We start from the raw sequence: 23485 nt of genomic DNA on the forward strand, positions 1-23485 counted from the left end.
TATTATTGGAATAATAATTATTGGAAAATATATAAGTTGGAAATAAGAAAAGAGTTCCATTTTTTGGTAAAAGGTTTTCACGTGAAAACAGAGAAGCGGCTGAAAAGAGGAAAAGGGCAAAGAGGCAGAGCAAGAGGAAGAAGGTTGGAGAAGAGAAAAGCTTGAAGCTTAAAGATTCGCCGGATTAACTCAGGTAAGGGGGGTTTATCATCGTTTAATGGGTATTATGGGATAATATGTAATGGGTAGTGATAAACCATTGGATTGCCTCTGATTTGAATGATGCATGATGAAATTGTGAACTTTTGGGATGAACGAAATCTGGATGAAAATCGAAGGAATTCGTAGGAATTAGATGCAATAGTGTTAGAATTTGTGAGATCGAATAGGGCATGATTCGTGTTAGATGATATGAACGATTACGGTGAAAATTGGACTGTGGAAGGTTGAATTGGATAGATCTCGTAGCAGAGAAAGCCATTGCAGATCTGGAAATTCTGGTTTCTGGTCATACGCGTATGGCACTAGGCAATACGCGTATGAGATGGCCTGGTACGCGTATGGGGGAGGCAATACGCGTATGGATGAGGAAGATGATGTTTTGAACGTGGTTTGGTCTCTGTTGGTACGCGTATGGGGAAGTGGTACGCGTAGCATACGCGTATGAGACAGGTGATACGCGTATGGGATTGGCTGAGAATTGGGCCATACGCGTATGGGAATAGGCAATACGCGTATGGGCAGGATTGTGGTTTTTCTGTGCTGTTGTTGTGCAGTTCTTTGGTTGTTCAGCTGAGTAATGTAATTTAGCTGATGTATGATAGAGTAGGGATCATTTCCCGTCGCTTTGAGTAGTATAGGTATTAGTAGAGTGTGCTAATGCTGTGATTGATTATGTGGTATGACATGATATGATTATGTGGTGAATGTGTTGATGATGTATGATGATATGCATAATGTTGTGAATGTATCTATCATGTATAAAATTATGGCTGGACTGTTTATGGCTTAGAGTGTGAGCATATGTCCATTGTGGATGATTGTTGATGTTTGCATGACTAAGTGATTTAGCTTGCGTATTGTGGCCTTTATGGTGGTAGCTAATTCCCATGGTGAGGAATTAGTGAGTTAGTATTGTGGATGATTGTTGATGTTTGCATGCTAGGTGATTAGCGTGCATATCATAGCCCTTGGGGTGGTAGCTAATTCCCATGGTGAGGAATTAGTGAGTGAGTCACTAGGTCTCAAATGAGTGGGACTAGTGAGCTTGGTAGCCGTATCTGGATTTGATCGGTGAGGTTGAACTATATGTTCACAAATAGTCGGTACCGCATGCATGGAGTCTCATTGCATAATGTATGTATGTATGGCGTATAATATGAATGGATGTATTCCAATATTATACGTGGTTTTATGGTTGTGTGGAGTTTGAGTATGATGATGATGATGATGATTATGAGTTGATATTGCCGTTGCTGAATATGTGTGATCTGATTAGGGTGATGATATGTGTTAAATTACTTAGCATTACATGATATTTTATAATGCTTATTATATCGATTAAGGAACTCACCCTTACAACTATGTTTTCAGGTAACGAGCAGTGATTGAGTAGAAACTAGTCCTTGGAGTCTAGTGTAGTCCTTAGTGGGTCATGCTCTGGTAGATGTAACATCGGGATGGGATGTTTTACTATGTTTTCATCTAGTTGTTGAACAACTTTACATGTAATGTATTACATGGTTTGAATGTTGTTAGTTGTATCCGCTGCGTATTATGCAAATGTTTTATTTTGATTAAATAAATGAGCATGACAGGATACTTTGGAACATGGTGTGAAATGATTGTGTGACACCCTTAATTGCATATTTACTCTGATTGATATTTTGTTATTTTAATTTAATATTTGGGGTATTTTAGAAGGGTGTTACACGTTTCATTGGTCCTTATCAGATTTCCGAGAGGATAGGTGAAGTGGCATATCGGATTGCATTACCACCATCACTTTCTAATCTTCATGATGTGTTCCATGTGTCTCAATTGAGGAGGTACATTGCGGATCCATCACATGTTGTTCCATTAGATGATGTTCAAGTGAGGGATAATTTGACGGTCGATACATCACCTATGCGAATTGAAGATCGAGAAGTGAAGAAACTTCGTGGTAAGGAGATTGCTTTGGTGAAAGTGATATGGGGCGGAGTTGCCAATGACAATATTACTTGGGAACTCGAGGATAAGATGAAGGAATCGTATCCGGAGTTGTTCGTTTGAGGTATTTTCGAGGCCGAAAATCTTTTAAGTGGGGGAGAGTTGTAACAACCCAATTTTAGTAATTATTTCTTATGTTAGTATTACTATATTTTAATTTATTTATTTGGAGTGTTAATTAATTAATTGGTTGTTAGGTAGTATAATAATCGATTATATTAATTAATTTGGTGTGTTAATTAATTATTTAGTGGATATGAGATATAATGAATAATGGAATTAATTAGCTTGGTGTGTATATTGAGTTGGTTTGATTTATTTGAATTAAATAGAGATATTTAAATATTAGGTCTTATTGGGCCTATTAATTAAATTAGAGGTATCATTCCTTAAGCCCAAATATAATACTAGTATATAAGAGGTAGGAGAGTGAGAAGTAAGATTTATTTGATCATTTGAAGGCAATAGAGAAAGAGAAGAGGAAAAGTAAGGAGAAGAGGGGAAGAACAAGAGAGAAGCTAGGGTTTCCAGAAAATTGAAGAGGTAAGGGGGAGAATCCTTATTATTATGGGTTAGTATAATTGGGGCAATGGGTAGAAATATGTTTAGGTTGAAATCCCTAAATTGCATGGTTTTGGAATTGTTAGGTCTTGATGAATATTCTCGATTTGTGGTGATTTGATTGTGTTAAAACTGTAAATTAATGTTATATACTTAGAGTATTGTATGAGTCATAATTTTCTGAACGTTTGGCTTTTTACGGAATCAAAATTGGAGGTCCGAAAATACTCCAACGATGAAAAACGCAGAAAATTCTGCATTCTGTTTTATGTTAACCGGTTACCCACCGAGCGTTAACCGGTTACTTGCTTGAAAATTTGCGCAGGAAGTTGATTCTGTTTTATGTTAACCGGTTACTCACTGAGCGTTAACCGGTTACTTGCTCTGTTTTGTGTTAACCGGTTACCCACCGAGCGTTAACCGGTTACCACTGTTGAAAAATGAAAAATTGAGATTTTAAAAAGTTGTATTCATTTGCAATGAGATCTAGTGTGCGTAGTTGATAATTAGCCTATATTTGTGAATGATATATTGTTATGAATGTGTATATGTGCCATTGGTGGATAATTCATAGAGTTGAATTATGGTGATGTGTGGAATGTTAAGTTGGTAGAGATGATCTTAATTGCATATGTGTTGGTATTTGTACATTCATTCATGGCATGGTCGACTTCATGGTGGAAGCGGTGAAACTGCGGGTTCACATGGTAGCATACGTTGATCCTTAATTGGAAATAGGCGTAGTAGACGTAGCATACGTTGATCCTTAATTGGAAATAGGCGTAGTAGACGTAGCATACGTTGATCCTTAATTGGAAATAGGCGTAGTAGACGTTGATCCTTAATTGGAAATAGACGTAGTGGCTTTGATCTTGTCCGGATCGGAAGCGTGACTTGGATTCTAGATATTGAATCGGAAAGCGGTGAAATGTTAGGTTCACATTGAGGTACCGCATGGATAGAGTCACATGTCTTGCATTGAGTCACATTAGAGTTATGTGATAATTGAGTGTATACAGTGTTGTGATTGTGATGTGTGTATGAAATATGGTAATTGAATTGGGTGATGTTTGGATACATAACTTGGCAAAATATGTGATTATGTGATAATTGTAGTTATGTGTATAGTTGGGAATATAGTATTGGATTTTAATATTGTACTCCTTGCGTTTTGATGGATGTTTGAAACAGGTGAAATAAATATTGGTTAATATTATTTATATGGTTATACGAAGTGTGATGAATTCCTTTAATTGTTGATTTAATCATTGTGCCTTCTTATACTTCTTCATAATGATTTGAATTCTCACCCTTATGTTGGAATGATGCTTTACACGGTATCGTGCAGATACTCCGGAGTAGTATTGCTGAAGTAAGTGGACGGTAGCTCACTCGAGATTAGCCGGAGAGTTTCCGTATTTTAGTTTGAAGACTAGGTAATGAGTCAACGCTCTGGTCATGTAACACTGGGTAGATTAGTAGTATTGAACTCATATCTGATTTGGATAAGTATTATGGTAGATTAGTAGTATTGAACTCATATCTGATTTGGATAAGTATTATGTTATTACTTGTGAACATGCTTATTTGCAATTGCTGTTTGAGAGGTCATAGTGCCAAATATTCTGGTTATGGTTTTATTTTATCTTGAGGAGATTATTGAGAGATGATCATGGTATGGGATATGGATCATTTTATGAAATGCATGAGTATTCGTTATTTTCCGATGTGAACGCATATTCTTGAATATTCATGATAATTGAAATGTGTTATTTTAAATGACCAGGTGTATTGTATATTGATGATGAATGATGTTGGTTTTTGAAAGCTTTTAGTTTTTGAAAACGTCGATGTCACGCCCTTTTGTTTATATGCGTGCTTATTTACTCTGATTATATGTTAAGTATTTTGGGGTAGAAAAATGGGTGTTACACATGACGGGTATGGTCGTCATGACATGACGCTCATTATGGCTCCCCACCCATGACTACCAGGGGCGTCATGACCATGACGTACGTCATGGACCTTCTGTTCAGAATTTTGTGGCACATTTTAAGACTCAGTTAGTTGTTTTTCCACAACTCTCTCCACTATTTTCTACATGTTCTGGACACCTTACTACGAAAATTTACCCTATAAACAGGTTCTTAAATTTCAGTTTTGAATATTCAAGTTAGTAGAATTTTATTTTAGGCAGAAAACTGAGTTTGTAAAATCACTTATTTGCTCACACCGAGTGATAAGTGCACTTTAGAATTAAGTTATGTAGGTTTTCAGTATGTATTTGGATCGAGCATATTTTAATCTTGTCGGCATCATTTTTCAAGAAGTTTATTCAAAAAAAATTCTGCATTGTTATTTCTCAAATTTCAATCATATTACGTGATAACAAGTTTTATATATTTAGTGTTTTTTTTCCACTTCTACAACTTTGCATGTTACTACATAATATTATTATTATTATTATTATTATTATTATTATTATTATTATTATATAATGTATTGTTTTTGTTTTGTTTTAAGTATGTCTAAACCTGTCGAGTCTGAAATATGAAGACCGTCATACTGACAGTGCTCACATTTAAGTTGTAAAATTATGATTAATTGACGATTGTTTTATGGTTGAAAATGTTTTTTATTTTTATTAAAATTGTTTACTGGGAAAGCCAAAACATAGAGATATCGATTCCGATTCGAAAGAACGAAATTTGTATCGAATTTAGAAAATTTTCAGTTTTAATTATTAATACTGCAAAAGTATCTTTTTAATTAATTAAGAAAAATTCAGTTTTCAAAAATGTGATTTTAAGAGCTTAAGCGAACATGCAAAAACGGGCGTTTAAGCATTTCAAATTCGATGTTGGACGAGCAAATACCGACAACACCTTTACATTATTTTTTCTACATTAAGCAGTTTTTAAAGTAATTATAAGGATCTAATTTTCAAAAACATAGTTTTGCTCTTTAACACACCGACAAGTGGCCGATATAGATTTTAGGCTAAAACTCAGTTCTGACAGCTTGAAAGCGACATATATTTAATTAGTTTATTTTATTCACAAGAAAATCTTTTCTCAACTTAATTATAATTAATGATTTAAGTTAGCACTAGAGGTCGACGAGAGCCATATTCTGGTCTCCCGTCTTATAAATCATTTTTACAACTTAGTTTAATTCCTTTGCACTTAAAATTATTAATCACCACCTTAGATTTACATGGTAACAATAGATAACGGTAGGTTGATATTCGGTATATGTGGGTTCAATAATATTTTATATTACTATCATATTTCTGTGCACTTGCGGACATGTTAAGTTTTTGACGTCATTGTTGGGGACCCAATAGTCAATATCGTAATTCTGTTGTTGCATCGTATAAACTAAGGTACTTTTAATTATTTTCCCCTTATTTCGGTTGTATAAGTACCGATCTACGAGGGACAAGTTAGAACAGCCGATTGACGAAGTCGAGCATTTTATTCACCTAAAACGCCAAATAGAACAACTTTGTGCCCAATTTACCATCCATGTGGCTGCAAACAACGAACGTCCTCTTAAGGATTATGCCTTCCCATATCTGAGAACCACTTACTATATTTAAAAATTAATTTTTATTATAACTCTCGTCCCTTGTCCCCCTCGAAAAACCCCGAATTCTGAAAAAAAGAACTATTTCAAAGGATTAAGATTATCTCCCCTTCCTCCTCTGCATCATAAAAGATTGAACCAAATATATTAATTTAAAATATTCCCTCCAGTTCTCTCTCTTCCAAAAACTCCCTACCAAACGAGTTATAGATAAACCCCTAAGGTACCATATCCAAACTACTTCGTTGCAAGTTACACTGAAAATACAAACATGGCGAAAGTGGTATACATGGCTTTACCTTTCCTCACACAACCCCACAAAACCACCACAGCTTCTTCATCATCATCATCATCATCATCTTCAAAACCATCGAAGCTTCCACATAGAACACGCAGCACCAACATATCCATTCCATCATCTACCAACGGTAACAAACTAAACAAACTTTATTTCAATTACAATGCTACTTGTGTTTACTGACGCACCTTCATTCACGTTCACCACAAAAAATTGAAACTTTCAGTTGCTGCTAACCGTTCTCCTAAACCCAAGAAGCTTAATTCAGATGTTTCTCCTCACAGGGCTGGTATATATCTATCTACTTTCATAAAAAAAAGCTCTTTTTGGTTCTTAAATTTAAGGGTTTTGTTCATTTTCTTATTCAGTTGTTTAATGTTTTCGTAGTGTCTGCGGTGAGATTGATGAGAATTGAACTTGGTGGTGCTTTTGCCGACCTTCTTAATGAGAAAGGGAAAGGTTCTGGTGAAAATGAAATGGGTTATGTTGAAAGAACGCTTGGCTTTCGCACTCGAGAATTGAATAATCAAGACCTTAGATTGGTTATTTATCCCTTTCAACACATTTTCATCTTTACATAATAATAACGATTCATGTTATGTTTTGGTCAATTGGATTCATAGTCAAGATAAAACTGAGAATCTCTGATACCTATGAAGCACCAACACAGAAATCTTACACGACATTGACACTAATTTGAGAAAAAGTTAACTATTGAGTGTGCCACGTGTGTCAATGTTGTATCGGACATTGGACTCGCCTTCAAATCTGAAGTCTCGGTGCGACATAGGTCATCTCATCTTTAATGGCTGAATGAGTCACTTACTTTGTCCCTAATTAAGCACACTAATGTTTAACTTACAGTTCAACAGAAACTTTGATGAGTGCCCCCTTCCCCCACATTTTCCTATCTGTCCTAGCCATGTAAAGTCCAGGGTGTTATCACTCATAACTAGGGTTAAAGTTTGAAGTAATTTTACTTTTAAAACACCCTTTCATGTCAGTAAGTATTCATGAGCAGATTTGTTGATTGTTTTATTGTTTCGTACTGAAAATTACATAGGTTACAGAAGTTGTGGGGGGTACGATTCGTTGGAGAAGATACCTTGATCATTTAATCAGTTCATTGTGTCATAATAAAGATATATCTAGTATGGAACCTCTTCTCTTACAGGTGTGCTCTATACTTATTCCCAGGCCTTATACTCATCATCTGATTATTGATCTTAGTACTTTGCTTGGTCAGATTCTACGAATCGGCTTCTATGAGATTCTCAAATTAGATATGCCACCTTATGCTGTTGTAGATGAGGTATTTCATTGACCTAAATATGCTTTCGCTGTTTCCTTGTTGAATTGAACATAGTGTATTGAACGCCCAAATGATTCTCATTTGATGAATTTACGTTTCTTTTGTTAATTTCTATCTGGTGATTGTTAGTTTGAATTCAACTTTTAAAAGTAAAATCTGATGTCATTTTATTGTGATTGTAAGTTTGATTGGGTGATTTTGGGATTTTGGTTGCATGTATGCGCGAAAGTGTGTTTTTGTAACGTGTTAGAGATCGCTCCTTTATTGTATCTGTTTGATGAATATTGAGTACAGTGAGAGTTTTGAATATTACTAAAATACGTCGAAAAATATTTTTGAAACTCAAATATTCTCTTTATTGATTTGCCAATCTTGTGTGAAATGAATGCAGAATGTGCAGCTTGCCAAAGCTGCTCTCAGGCCGGGTGCAGGCAACTTGGTCAACGGAATCCTCCGAAAGCTAGTTGTGCTCAAGGTTTTACTTTTTGTATATTACACATCCCTTAACTGCATGACCGTGATATTGCGAAGAATTTCTCAAATCCGTTGATGTCTTGCTTGCAGGAAAATGAAACTCTTCCTTTGCCCGAAGTAGTGGGTGATGATCGTTCTCAAGCACGTGCTCTGGCAACTCTCTACTCGCATCCAGTTGTGAGTGTGTATCTATTGCTACTACAAAATTCTACACCTAAGTAATTTATATAATATTTATGTATTTCTGATATCGAAATTTTTGTGCGTTGAGATCCCAAAAGTACAGGCAGGACCCTTCTTAGTCCTTATGATAGATAATATAGTGTCCAGACAAAAAATAAAATTCTTAATTAATCTAACAATGTAGTGAGTAACAGAAACCAAACAAGGAAGGCTAAATTTGGTAACGCCTTTTAATCTGTTTCTTTGTAGTGGATCGTAAGGAGATGGACAAGGTATCTTGGTCAGGAAGAAACCATTAAATTGATGATATGGAACAACAGTGAACCGAGTTATAGCTTAAGGCTAGTAATTGCTTCTTACATTTTTTTGTGAGCCTTCCTCGAAAGTAGCATGTTAAGACAGACAATGAACTAAGCTATATGTTTTTTCTAATTTCAGAGCAAATCGGGCAATAGGTTTTTCAAGAGATGACCTTGTGACACAGCTTAATGCGTTGAAGGTGCTACCACTTCCATGATCAAATGTTGTATTATCTGTACTCACTTCCTTATTTAATTCTCTTTTATCAAACATCAGGTCCCACACAAGCTTTCATTGCATTTGGATGACTTTGTTCGCATCAAAACTGGGTTGCAGGTATGATATCGAGGCAGTGGGTTTATTATAAGGCTATTTTCATCTGAGAATTTAACTTGGATATCAAATTCATATGAAGTTATTGACAAGAGATAATCTGTGAGGACCGAAATACGAAATTGTATAGTAGTTTTATTTTTTTACCGTATGTAATAGCATAATAGGTTAGCTGGTGCCAAATTGTGATTTGGATGGTTATTGACCTTCAGTTTGTATATCTTTTATTTGTTTTTTTTCTTTCTTTTTCACATAAAAGGTGTTGAAATCTTGTGTATCTTACTGTTATTTCTGTTATTCCGATATTCTCATTTGAGTCATTGACTGCGTAGTTTCATATTTCAGACCATCATTCATGCCGGCCTTCTCAAAAAGGGTTTATGTTCAGTTCAGGACGAGAGTGCAGGTTAACCTGTCATCTTTTCTCATAGAAGGAAACTGTAAAACTATAATATCTAAAGTTTCGTTTTTCCCCGTTACTCTTGTTCAGTGTATCACACATTCTGAATTGCAGGTCTGATAGTTTCTATTGTGGATCCTCAACCCGGTGAAACCATCGTTGATTGTTGTGCTGCTCCTGGTGGAAAAACCCTCTACATGGCCTCTCATTTAAGTGGACAAGGTATTATTTGGTCGACGGATATTTATTAAAACCATGCCGGATCTTCTTTTGAACATTGCATTTTCAGGTATGGTATACGCAATTGATGTAAATAGGGGTAGGTTGAGAATTCTTAAAGAGACAGCAAAGTTGCATCAAGTAGATGGTGTCGTTACCACTGTCCATGCCGATCTCCGTACATTAACTGTATGTTATATCGTTCCTATCCTATGTAGTATATTAAACTCTGCCATTGTTTTATCATATATCTGTCATTTTTCGTTTTTTTTAATTTTTGTATTTCCCAGGACGGTGAACCACTTAAGAGTAACAAAGTTTTGTTGGACGCACCGTGCTCAGGGCTTGGCGTTCTTTCAAAGGTGGTTTGTGTTAATTATTTATGTTTACTCATTGCTGTCGTTTTCACATGATTATCCAATGTATTTTTCTTTTCTTGTTTGTTAACCTGTTCTTATCATCTGGCTTTTGAAGAGAGCGGACTTACGTTGGAACAGAAATCTGGAAGATATGGAAGAATTGAAGCAATTACAGGATGAACTCCTCGATGCAGCATCCACGTAAATCCAGAATTTCTCTTATGAAAATGTAGGTAAAACTCGATACATTGTTTCTTCCTTATCAAGTTTTTTTTTTCATGCGCATTTGTAGATTGGTAAAACCCGGAGGAGTATTAGTTTACAGTACATGCTCCATAGATCCTGAAGAGAATGATGAGAGGGTAGCTGCATTTCTATCAAGACATCATGTAAGTATTGTAACTTTTCACTAATCTTCGGATACTCTTCTAGTCTCATTTTTCAAGTGCTGGTTTCTCCTTTATCCGAGTTTCAGGATTTTCACATTGATCCTGTGGACCGATATGTTCCACCTGATTTTGTGACGCCAAATGGTTTCTATTTCTCCAACCCAGTAAAAAATTCACTCGATGGCTCTTTTGCTGCTCGTTTGGTACGCTCTTTGCAAAATGAACTTCAGGGAACTCCTTCATCACTCTATCTCGAATTGGACGACACTCAATGAAAATCGAAAGAGACTGCTTACGAGTTGCTTCTGCGATGATTTGCCGCTCCAATTCTTCAGTGAGATACCTCACTTCCTTGAAAAAGGTTTATCTATATGACGACATTGTCAACAATTCCTCTTTCATTCGGCGATTCCGGAGGATGATGAAGCTTAAAACAATATCATATATATTGTTTTCTCCAAATTCATATATATACTTCAAGAACAATATCAAAATAGGAAAATTTTGTGGGTGAAATTTTGTTAACAAGGTCATGCTGTTTTTATATTGTTTTTCTATCATCACACTTTGAATGTGTATTTAGGAGTAGTGCAACAATGAACCATATATGCATTTGACTTGTGTTAAATTTTAGTTGAATAGTCAATTCAAGAAATTTTGTTTAAATTCTATAAATATGAGATACTATAGAGATCATATTGGTTGCCAAAAATAGATAGTTTAACCATCTATTCTTGAGTTTCCAAGGAACAAGACTTGTTTTTTGGGAACCTAAACTAATCATGACTGGAATCAGTTTCTAACTATAACCAGTGAAAACATTTTTGGGTGCAATTTCTACAACCTTCATTGCACCTATCAACTCAGTATTTATAGAAAAGGAATATTCCATATTTCTAGTAAATCCTCCAAGAAACTCTACATGATTGTTCCAAGTAGGGGTGGCAAAATGGGCCGGGCCCGTTAGGCCGGCCCGCGCATCCACCAAAAAATGACGGGTTGGGTTGGGATTTTGAGCCCATCTACCCGTTTCGTCTGCCCCGTCAAAACAAAAATACCCGTGGACGAAATACATAATGGGACGGGGTTGGCCCGCTAGCCCGTTAAAAAAATTAAAAAAAAAACTATCTAAAAAATGTCCATGACCCATTTTGAAAAAAAACATATGACCCAATAATAATATTTAGGGATGACAATGGGCAGGATTTGGGTAGGGTACTATAGTACCCGCCCCCATACCCGCAGTTGGAAAAAATCTCCGTACTCGAGCCTATACTCGTTTGGGAACTAATATTGGCACCCGTGTCCGTACCCTATGGGTATGTAAGTGCCCGTACCCTATGGGTATGTAAGTGCCCGTACCCGTGCCCGTGCCCGTACCCGTTACCTGCATTTCTAATAAAAATAAATATGTCAAGTATAAAATATCATATTATTTTAAGTTTTTAGCAACATTAAAAAGTTTTTAAAAAAATTTATTGTTGAATTATGAAATAAGTGATCACTTATATTAAATATTTAATAGTTTAAAATTGATGTTTTTTTTTTAAATTGACACACATTTATTTTTATATAATAATATAAATTAAAATATATAAAAATATATTGTGCGGGTATGAGGCGGGTTGGGTACTAAGGTGCCAATCCCTGCATCCATCTCCGCTTATTTAAGTGGGTAATTACCCGAGCCCATACCCGTATCAATGTAAGCGGATTTTTACCCTACCCGTTGTAGGTATTTTTGGGGGTACCCACTGGGAATGGATCAAATTTCCATCCCTAATAATATTCATTAAAAAGAAGGTTCAACTTGTTCTAAGAGTGCATCTAATATTCTTAACCTTGATGATTATAATTTAGTTTTAAAATGCTTGACTCTTATTTTGTTAGACAATGTTATTATGGTTTTGGTTGGTTAAACTTAAACTTTGATGTTGTATTTAATACTTATTATGGTTTTGGTTGATTGAACTTAAACTTTGGTTGCTTGATGGTTAAAAGTTAATGGTTGCTTGATGGTTTAACTTAAATTTATTTTGCTTGGTTGAAACTTGAAAGTTAATACTTGTTGATGATTCTACTTCTATTTTAGGTAAATACTTGTTAAAAGTTCTATTTTTGATTGAAGGGTAATACTTTGATGGTTTTAGTCTTTTGCCATTTATACTTTCTAATCGTTGGTTTGATATTTTCTTATTGAAATGTAAAAAAAAGCCTTTTAATTTCTTTAAAAAATGAAAATAAAATAAAATAAAAAAGGCGGGCAAGCCCGCCGCCCGCCAACCCGCCACCTTGGCGGGGCGGGCTAGACTTTCATGCCCATTTCAACTTGGTGGGCATGCCCGCCCCGCTTCTTTTTTGGCGAGCTTTAGGCGGGACTGGACGGACGACCCATTTTGCCACCCCTAGTTCTAAGACATGCCTCCAAAGCAATATGTCCAGGAGCTCCATCAGAATTGCACTTTATCTAGTAAAGCAAATAGGAACTCCTAGATATGTAAAAGGTAAAGAGATAATATGAGAACCTAATTCACTTGCAAAAGAGGAAAACCTATCATTAGAGCTGGTGTTGAGAATGTAATTTCTTGTGTCGAAACATGTTGCTCGACAGAAATAGGGATTTGTCGAAATATCAAAGAAGTGTATTTCGCAAGAATTTTAACTTAGATTTATTTCTTTGTTTTAGCTGAGTTAGTTAGATTAGTTGGAGACTGTTTGGTGTATAAGTAATCTCAGCCCATGAATAGGGGGATACCCTATCACTGTAAGTATGCAATTGCATAGAGAAAAGTTGAATAAAATTTCAGTTTAAAGCAGAAAAGTTTCTCTACATAATTATTCTCCTTCCTCCATCTCTCGCTGAAATCCTAATTTCCTTTCTTCCCCAAATTCAATTTTTTTTCCTTTTCTTCTTCAATAATCATCGTGCAGCAGAATCATCTTGCAACCAAAGTTGATTGATTCACTCGAGTGAAGAGCGAAGAACAAGAGGAGTAATCAATCAGAAAGATTGATCATTCTTCATCAAGATTGATTTGGAATTCTCCATATGTTTGATGCATTTCCAACATCAACAATTCATTTTAAATCCAACATCTGGTATCTAGAGCACTAACTGTGCGATTCTTGGGAAACATAACACAATGAATAATCTGAATGGACATTTTCCGACGAGTCTCCCAATTCTGAAGAATCAGAATGACGAGAATTGGTGCAAGCTGATGGAAATTGTTTTCTGCTATCAACATCTTTGGGATCTTATGAAGGAGGGAGTGACGCCACTTGTAGAAAATGCAACGGATGAGCAAAAGGTTGCACACAAAGAATTAAAGAAGAAAAATTATAAATCTCTCTTTATAATTCATCAATGTGTTGATCCAGATAATTTCGAAAAGGTCAATGATGTAGAATCAATGAAAGAAGCATGAGAAATCTTGGAGAAATCGTTTGGAGGCACTGAAAAGGTGAGGTTACACACTCACAAAAGAACGTATGAATTGCTTAAAATGGAAGAAAGCGAAAGTATAACTGATGTTTTCACTAGGGTTACGAAACTAGTGAATCAAATCAAGATATGTGGAGAAACGTTGACATCAAGATCAATTGTTGCAAAGATTTTGAGGTCATTGACTCCAAATTTCGACCACTTGGTAGTAGCCGTAGAAGAGTCAAAATATTTGTCAACAATGACAAAGGAAAAGCTTCAAGGGACGCTTAAATATCATGAACAAAGAATGGCTGAAAAAGCTGCAAGCAAGTTGAAAAGTGACGTGGCTTTGCAAGCGCAATCAACAAGAGAAAAGAAAGGTAAAGGAAAATGGTTCGATAACAAAGATAGAGGAGGATATAACAATTCGACTAGTAGAGGAAACCAACAAGAAGGAAATGCATTGAACCAGAGAAGACCCACATACCAAAGTAATCACAAAGGTGATTCTTCTGGTAAAGGAAGAAGAGGTGGTCGAAAACTTGACAAAAGTCACATTCAATGTTTTAATTGTTAGAATTATGGCCATTACTCTAGTGATTATCCTGAAAAACATAAGAATAAAGAAAATGATGCAAAGCTCGCAAAGCATGAAGAAGAAGAGATGTTGCTGATGTCCACAACAAGAGATGAAGAAAATTCAAGGACCAATGGTACTTGGACTCAAGATGCTCATCATACATGACTGGTAGGAATGATTGATTTGTCAACATAAAACCCTCGACGAGGAACATGGTGAAATTTGAAAATGACAGTACTCTAGCAGCTGAAGGTATTGTTGATGTTCTGATTATGAGGAAAGATGGCACGAGGTCAGTAATTTCCAATGTATTGTATATACCAGGCCTGAAAAGTAATTTGCTCAACATATGGAAGTTGGTCGAAAAGAATTACAAAGTGTCGATTGAAGACAAGATGATGAGAGTTCTCGAATCAGGTGGAAGGTTAATCTTGAAGGCTCACATGTCTCAAAATAGAACTTTCAAGATTGAACTTAATTTTGATGGAGCATAAATTCCTTGCAACTGCATCTAGTAGGGATGAATGGATATGTCACTATAGATTTGGCTATCTTAACTTCAAAGACATCAGAGATCTGAAATAAATAATTTGTTATATCCATGTGGATTCGATTGAAGGTAACAAATAATTTGTCACATCCATAGATGATTTTAGTAGAAAACTGTGGACTTACCTGATCAAGAATAAAAATGAAGTGATTGAGGTATTTTCCTAGTTTAAATCTATGCTCGAAAGAGAACGTGGTCGAAAGCTCAAGATTCTGCAGACTGATGGTGGTGGAGAATATGTGTCGAAAGAATTCGACATATTATGTGAGAAAGAAGGGATTATGTATGAGATGGTGCCACCCTACACTCCACAACAAAATGGAACTGCTGAAAGAAAGAATATAACCATCATGAATATGGTGAGAAATATGTTGAAAGGGAAACATCTATCCAAAGAATTATGGGGGAGAAGCAATGTCGAATGCAACATATATTTTAAACAGAAGCCCAACGAAAAGGTTATAAGGAATCACGCCAGAAGAATGTCGGTCTGGTGTTAAGCCTAGCTTGAGTCATCTGAAGGTATTTTGATCTATATCACATAGACATGTGCCTGATCAATTGAGAAGAAAACTTGATGACAAGTCGAGTCAAATGATCCTAATATGATATCCTTCGACTAGAGGATACAAGTTTTTTGACCTAGTGAACAAGAAAGTAGTGATCAACAGGAACATGATCATAAATGAGCTTAAGGAACGAGATTGGAATAAAAATATAAAGAAGGATTCAGTGAGAATCTTATGTGAAGAACCAACAAATGAAGTCGAAAAAGAAGTTCGACAAGAAGAATTCAGAGGTCAAGCAAGCACAAGCAGTCCTCAAAGAATAAGACACATGCCTGCAAGGTTGCAAGAATCTGTGATTACATCAGATGATGTGGTCTATGATGAAGGTGAGCTAGTACACTATGATTTCTATATAGATGTCGAACCAGTCAATGTAGATGGTCGTCGTCTCCTTTGAAACCTGTCAAAGAACCTTATCACCAAGGCTCAATAAGATGGCACTGTGGGATTTCTCTACTATGGTCGTTTTTTCTTTGTCCATTAACGCAATGTCCATGGCTTCAACTCCCTTCAACGCTTCTAAACAACACCGCTAAACCAATAGGGCTTTCATCTTCAAGCACCACATACAGAAATCGCTCACTCCGGTGAATTTTTCAAACCCATACTTTATTGATGACATCTTCTCCACGCTCACCGCACTAATTTTTGTGTGAAAATGATACTGGAATAACAAAGTATAATCGATTTCTTGATCGACAAGAAATCCACAAGGATAGAAAAAAAGAGAAGCAAGAAGAATACAACAAGTTCGTTATAAACTGCTATTCTTTACTTTCTCTTTGAAACAAGATTACAAGTTTTACATAATAGCAAATAACCTCTCTCACCCTAATTAGAATTCGCGTTATACAATGATGAGAGACTAGTATGCTATTTATAAGAAAATTAATACATTGAACTAGTTGATTTTTACACACAGGTCCATTACACAAGCTAACTTAAAGTACAAGCTAACTTAAACAATTGAGCATAATAAACAGGCCCAATTCGACGTGCTGACAGTCCTAGCATATTTCTAATACAACATGTGAACAGACTTCGATGACATGCTAAGATCCTGTCGAATTGTCGAACCAAGAAGCTACCCTTCGACCATACTATACATCGATCCAATATCTCATAGTTAGGAACAATATTCTCTTTAAGGGCGGTCATAAAGGAGTCATGGAAGTGGTGACGTTGGCGAAATCTTTCTCGTGAGACTAGTTCAGAACTTATTCAAAAGGCCAATTGTAAGTCGACAAAAGTAATTAATTTCAAAATGTCGTGTTCTATTTTAATTTTTGTCGAGTTTATTTCGTGTTTTTGTAAATTTTCAGTTGGCTCCTTTGTATTGTGGGTTGATTACCCATTTTACTCTCTTTAATACTACATCGTTTTATATAAACAAATATTATCATTTATATTTTTGGACACAACAATTTGGATAAATAACTCTAATTGTTTATAGTATTTTGTTAATAATTTGTGTACTTTTATAAGTTTATTTAAGAAGAAAAAAGTATCATTGTCTTTGAATTGAATTAACTTTGAGAAAATGAAAATTTGCAAAGACACATGACAGTAGTAAAAAAAGTAATATGCTAAGACACAAATAAATATACAGCACAGAAGGAATACTTTCATCATTTGATCACATAGTTCATAATAATATAGTCATAACAATGCCTTCATGATAATTTATATTTATGAATCTACTAGTTTATTATTTTATTTATTTTTAGTAGGTCTAATTTCAATCCCTATTTAGTAGCAATAAATCCATTTTCTTAACTTCAAGGTTGAACATGTTTGTCATGTTTCTGATGATATAATATGATATTAGGATGAACATCAAAGTCTCTAACAAAAGAATCATCTTGTTTTACTTCATTTGGAGTTTGCTTCTCATGTTTCTGATGATAAAATATGATATTAGGATGAACATCAAAGTCCTTAACAAAAGAATGATCTTCTTTTTCTTGAGCTGGAACTTTAATTAGGTTTTTAATTGCTTCTGGCATAACTTGCTCATTCATCTTATTCTTCCAATACTCTCCCAAATCCTTTCTTCCATAGCTCATGTTAGCAACCTATAAAACAAATTTAAAAAGAAAATATCACAAACATATTCAAAACTTATAAGAAAAATATGGGTTAACAAATTAAAATATGTGATATTAAAATTGATTTATTTCTCCACCGCTTGCATTGATCACATTTATAACATGGCAAAATGAATTAAATTTTTATAGAAATTCTTGAGCAAGAAAGCTTACCATGAGAAGAGAGAAGACAATGAAGAAAGCTTGAATGGACTTCATTTTTTTGCTTGATTATTATATTTACTTTTGAATGGTAGATATATGTGACAGAGTATGGTGTATCTATATATATAATCTGAATAAGGTGCATTGATACTGCATTGATACTTGTGATGTCAATTAAATAAATTCAAAGACAATTTTCTTTAGCATTAATTTTTTTATAGTTCCTTTTGGTCAATATTAAAAATAATATTTTTTATTTTAAATTTATTAAATAATTTATTAGATACCTATTTATATGATAACTTTATAACAATAGTCCAAGAATATACCAAGTAAAGTCATATTTAGTCAATGGGAGAGTTATTATGAAATTTATGTCCACTATGTGGACAAAAAAAAATGACACCAACCAAATATGTATTTATTGTACTTCAATGTTTCATCTATTTTAATGAAAACCAACTCAAAAAATAAATCAATTTTTAATTATGTGTGTTTGTACATTTAATATAAAAATAATTTTATATATTGTGTTCTATATTATTATACAACGTGTGTGTATATATTCAATTGAGATCACATGATTTATGTGTAAGAACCACTTTTCTCTTTTAAAATTTGTTTGTGTATGACCATCAATTTCCACTTCTTCCTTGTTAAAAATTGGTCATGATAAGAGTACAAGTTAAAAACATTAAAAATACAAAAAATAGAGAATTTTGTGTTGGAAAAATAAAATTTTAAACCTTTAAGAGGTCATTACACAATTTACTAAATCATATTTTTATGAGGACAAGTTAGTTAGTTTTTTTTTCAAAAATATTTTAATAAATAAAGAAGAAAAATGATATTTTGACCAACAACATAAATTTTGACGTCTAATTTGTTGTCAAATAGTAACCGTAGGATAATATAATCCATTAAATTTGTTAGAATGATTTCTATTTATTTATCAAATATTAGATACATACAATTTAATTTAAGCCGTAAGACCGACAAAGTCTTAACTGCATAAAATAGGTTTCTTTAACGATAGAGATTCATATTCCGGTGAATTTCAGAATCCACCTCATCTAAATTTTTGTAACAAAAAATAAATTATTTAATAAAAAATATAAACCTTTTATTTTTTATATTTCAAAATAATTGTCACTTTAGAATATTTATATTATATTTTTTTTCACTAATAAGCTTTTGTTTATTTGATTTTAATTCGTTTAACTATTCTATTACTACAATTAATAAAAATCTTTTAGTAAATAATACTATCTTCATTTTTTATTATAAATCATTTTGGAAAAATATTTTGTATCATAATATAAGCCGTTTTATAATATTAATTATTAATTAATATTATTTTTTCTATTATATTCTTAAATATTTATTATTCTCATTTTTTCAATTATGTTAATTTGTCTTTTCAATACCATTAATGAAGGACAATTTTGTAAAATTGTTCATAATTTCTCTTTTTCATACTACAATTATTACATTTCTTATTACGTTGAAAAGTAAAAAACGAATTGTAATAAAAAACAGAGAGAGTATTAAGTTCATCAATAAAATCAATTCAAATAATCATTTTTTTCATAAAAGTCATGTGATAACCTTAAAGGCGCTTAATGTTAATGACACTCATTGTGATAACCTCCTTACTAATGCAAACAAGGTTTCTACCTCCTCCAACTCCCAATCGAGAATGAATTTTTAGTTTTGTTTTTCAATTTCAAATATTTAGTGATGGTTTTAAAAATATGTAAAATTATAGTTTTTTTTTCCAATTATTTAGCGACGATTTTAAACCAATGCAAAATTTTAATTTAATTTTATTTTTATTTTTATTTTCCCGATTGTTTTAATCCACGTAAAATAATGGCAAATGAATAAAGGCAAGAATTAAATGACATTAAAGTAAATGACTTGAAATTAAAAGTTACTCCCTCCGTTTTTTATTATAAGTCGTTTTTGACTTTTCACACATATTAAGAAATGTAATAATTGTGGTATAAAAAAGAGAAATTATGAAGAATTTTACAAAATCGTCATTCATTAATGATATTGAAAAGATAAATTGATATAATTGAAAGAAGAGAGAATAATAAATATTTAAGGGTATAATAGGAAAAATAACATTAATGACTCATTGATATTATAAAACGACTTATATTGTGGTACAAAATATTTTTCCAAAGCTGACTTATAATAAAAAACGGAGGTAGTAGTTGTTAATGAGTTAGAAGTTAGTATTGTTTTCTTTTGTTTTTCATTTTAAGACATTCTTTGGAGAACACTCAACCCACTTATCACAAGCATGGATCCTTGAGCCAAGACATCTTCCAAAGGAAGGAAAAAGTGTCAAGTTTCCACACAATACCATGGAAGAGGGGAGACTTACAATCTCACTAACTAGAATGCTATGCCTTTTATGTCACAAATTTAGCGCTATGTTAAACAATCGTAATTTGACTTATGTAGAAGTCATAACTATTTAAGGTCGAACAATAGAATTTTGGTGTTAATACATGTTAGAGACATAGTATAATGGACTATGCTCATGAAACACACCACACACAAAAAGAGATATGCAAAAGAGGTGGCTTAATCTCATCCATACTCATGTTAATTTTTCAATCAACTAGTTTTAGGACTTTGAGATATCACAGGCCAAATGAGATGAATGCATAAAGAAGGGGAATGAGACGAAGAGGGAGGGGAATAGATGAAAACTCAAATTGGTCAAATGAGGACTTTTACCAAATTAATATCATCCATTCATTTTGGGAGATGGAATGTACATTCCATCAATCCCCTAAATCCAATGATATTAATTTGACAAAATCAAATCAACCTTGACCAAGGCTCAACAACAAAAGTCAAACACAAACAAGTCATCACAATTGGTCAACAAAATTATTTGGCATTTATTCAAATTAAAAATACTAAAATAAGGCATTTAAATTAAATATGGTTAGTCAAATTCCTAAAACCTCATCAAAACACCAAATAAATGACCATGAGATTTATCATAGGTCAAACAAGGTCAAAGGACCTTGGAGAAAAAAATTCAGATTTTTTGAAGACTTAAAAGTATTTTTAAACAATTAAAAACAAATGCAAAATCAATTAAATCATGAAAAATATTAATAATGATCCAAAAAATAATTTTAATTCAGAATATGAAAGAGGAAAATATTTGAAATTTTTTGTTGAAACTCTCATATTTTTTGGATCAATATTAAAATTAATATGAATTCATGAAAATAAAGCAATTAAAATGAAATTCAAATAATCAGAAAAAACGTGGACCACTTGATCTCCCTCATTAATTGAGGTGGCAGATCAAGTGGCCATCAATGCGCGTTCCATGATGGACTTGAGTCAACGCAACACAGGCTTGGTAATTAAAAACAACGCACGAGATTAAAACAAATTGAAAGGGATCAATGGCTCTGAACCATGCCAACACATCACCGACGTCCAAGGGTCGGTCATCTTCTCCGGTGACCCTGGCTGGACTGGTTCACTCATCACCATAAAAAAAAATGAAAAAGGAGGACATGATCTGAAAGAAAAAATGGCGTAGAGCACGAATCTGACCTCAATTTTAACTAACTCCACATATATAGAAAGATATGAGGAGTTGAATTTTAAGGTGTGTCAACTGAGTTGCTTCGATTTGACCTCTAAGCAACTCAATCTTCTTGCCTACATTGGTAGGACTTCAGACAACCAAAGATCCAAGAGAATTGAGTGGAATTAAGAGAGAATCGAAGAGATGATTTTTTTTGGAAAATACCTTCAATGTAGGTCTGGATTCAACTGTTCTTGCTTTGGCTTATGCTTGATCTTGCTCAGGATGCTTGCAGAAGTGGATTAGAGTGCACAAAAGGTCTTGGATCCCTGGAGTTTTGAATCTCAAAATAGTGAGAATTTAACTCAATTTCCAATGGAAATTCTCAGGATTATCCTCTCAAATGGAAGGGTTAGGGGTTTAGGATCAAACCTGGCGCGAATATGTGTTGAATTCTGAGCATATGAAGCTCTATTTATAGTTGGATCATGTGATATTTGCACCTTCCAAATGACTTTCCAAAATTGGCGATGGGTGATGTAACACCCTTCTAAATACCCCAAAATATTTAATTTAAAAATAATAACACATTAATCAGAGTAATTATGCCCCGAAGGGTGTCACACAATCATTTCACAACATTTATCAAAACATCCTGTCATGCTCATTTATTTATCAAATAAAACAGTTGCATAATACGCAGCGGAATAGAATTCAACATCAGCATGAGACATGTAACACCATACATGTAAACTAATTCAACAATTTCCAACAATACAACGAAAAGGTTCCCTCCCGATGTTACATCTACCAGAGCATGACCCATAGGACACTACTATAGACTCCAAGCGTTAGCTTCTATTCAATTCATTTCTCGTTACCTGAAAAATGGGTTGTAAGGGTGAGTTCCTCAATCAATATAATAAGCATTATAGAACAACATGTAATGCTAAGTAAATCACACATCAATTCACCCTAACCAGACTACGCATTCAGCAACGGCAATATCCGTCCAAACATCATATTCAACAATAATATATATCATATGTATAATCCTCAAACCATATTCAACACCAACAACACAACACAACGATTTACTCACTAATTCCTCACGATGGGAATTAGCTACAGCCCCACAGGCTATGCCATGCATTCATTATGCAATGAGACTCCATGAAATGCGGTACCGACTCTTCTCGAACATATAGTTCAAGCTCACCGATCAAATCCAGATACGGCTACTAAGCTCACTAGTCCCACTCATTTGAGATCTAATGACTCACTCACTAATTCCTCACCATGGGAATTAGCTACAGCCCCGAAGGCTAGACTATGCACACTACTCATCTAGTATGCAAACATCAACCACAAATCCACAATGGTTCACTCACTAATTCCTCACTATGGGAATTAGCTACAGCCCCGAAGGCTATGCCATGCATGCTAATCATCTAGCAATGCAACATCAACAATAATTCAAGAATAAACATATGCTCACACTCTAAGCCATAAAATAGTCTATTCACAAATGCATACATTCACAACATCATGTATACCATCACATATCATCAACACATTCATCACAAAAGCATATCATATCATGCCAACCAACAACCACAATATTAGCACACTCCACTAATATCTATACTGCTCAAAACAGCGGGAATTAATCCCTATTACACCATAGGCAACATAGGCCAACTCTCACATAGGTACACAACCGTTAAAACAACAATTTTTCCATTCTGCTACAGCGTTAACCGGTTAACGCCCTGGATTAACCGGTTAACGCAGCACAACACGCCTTCTGTCTCAATTTTTAACAGTGTTAACCGGTTAACGCCCTGGGTTAACCGGTTAACGCAGCACAAACAGCCAAATATCAGAAATTACAACAGTGTTAACCGGT

General features: G+C 34.2%; 2 protein-coding genes across 2 annotated transcripts; one reads left to right on the top strand and one right to left on the bottom strand.

The window, feature by feature from the left end:
• The first annotated feature begins 6429 nt into the window (after positions 1–6429).
• Positions 6430–11293, top strand: LOC127117576 (uncharacterized). The gene is made up of 17 exons (XM_051047638.1): positions 6430–6788; positions 6885–6947; positions 7046–7200; positions 7722–7832; positions 7905–7970; positions 8362–8445; positions 8535–8621; positions 8877–8968; positions 9066–9126; positions 9204–9263; positions 9606–9666; positions 9775–9882; positions 9950–10068; positions 10170–10241; positions 10354–10439; positions 10531–10627; positions 10714–11293. Exons 1-17 carry the CDS (start codon positions 6632–6634, stop codon positions 10900–10902), a joined length of 1668 nt encoding a protein of 555 aa, XP_050903595.1. The 5' UTR covers positions 6430–6631; the 3' UTR covers positions 10903–11293.
• A 6064-nt stretch (positions 11294–17357) lies between these two features.
• Positions 17358–18182, bottom strand: LOC127117578 (uncharacterized). The gene is made up of 2 exons (XM_051047641.1): positions 18015–18182; positions 17358–17828 (listed from the first exon to the last, which is right to left on the bottom strand). The coding sequence occupies exons 1-2, from the start codon at positions 18057–18059 to the stop codon at positions 17532–17534; spliced, it is 342 nt and encodes a 113-aa protein (XP_050903598.1). The 5' UTR covers positions 18060–18182; the 3' UTR covers positions 17358–17531.
• Between the last annotated feature and the right edge of the window lie 5303 nt (positions 18183–23485).

This window comes from Lathyrus oleraceus, chromosome 2 (genome assembly GCF_024323335.1).
Source record: "Lathyrus oleraceus cultivar Zhongwan6 chromosome 2, CAAS_Psat_ZW6_1.0, whole genome shotgun sequence".
In the NCBI taxonomy this organism is placed as follows: Eukaryota; Viridiplantae; Streptophyta; class Magnoliopsida; order Fabales; family Fabaceae; genus Lathyrus; species Lathyrus oleraceus.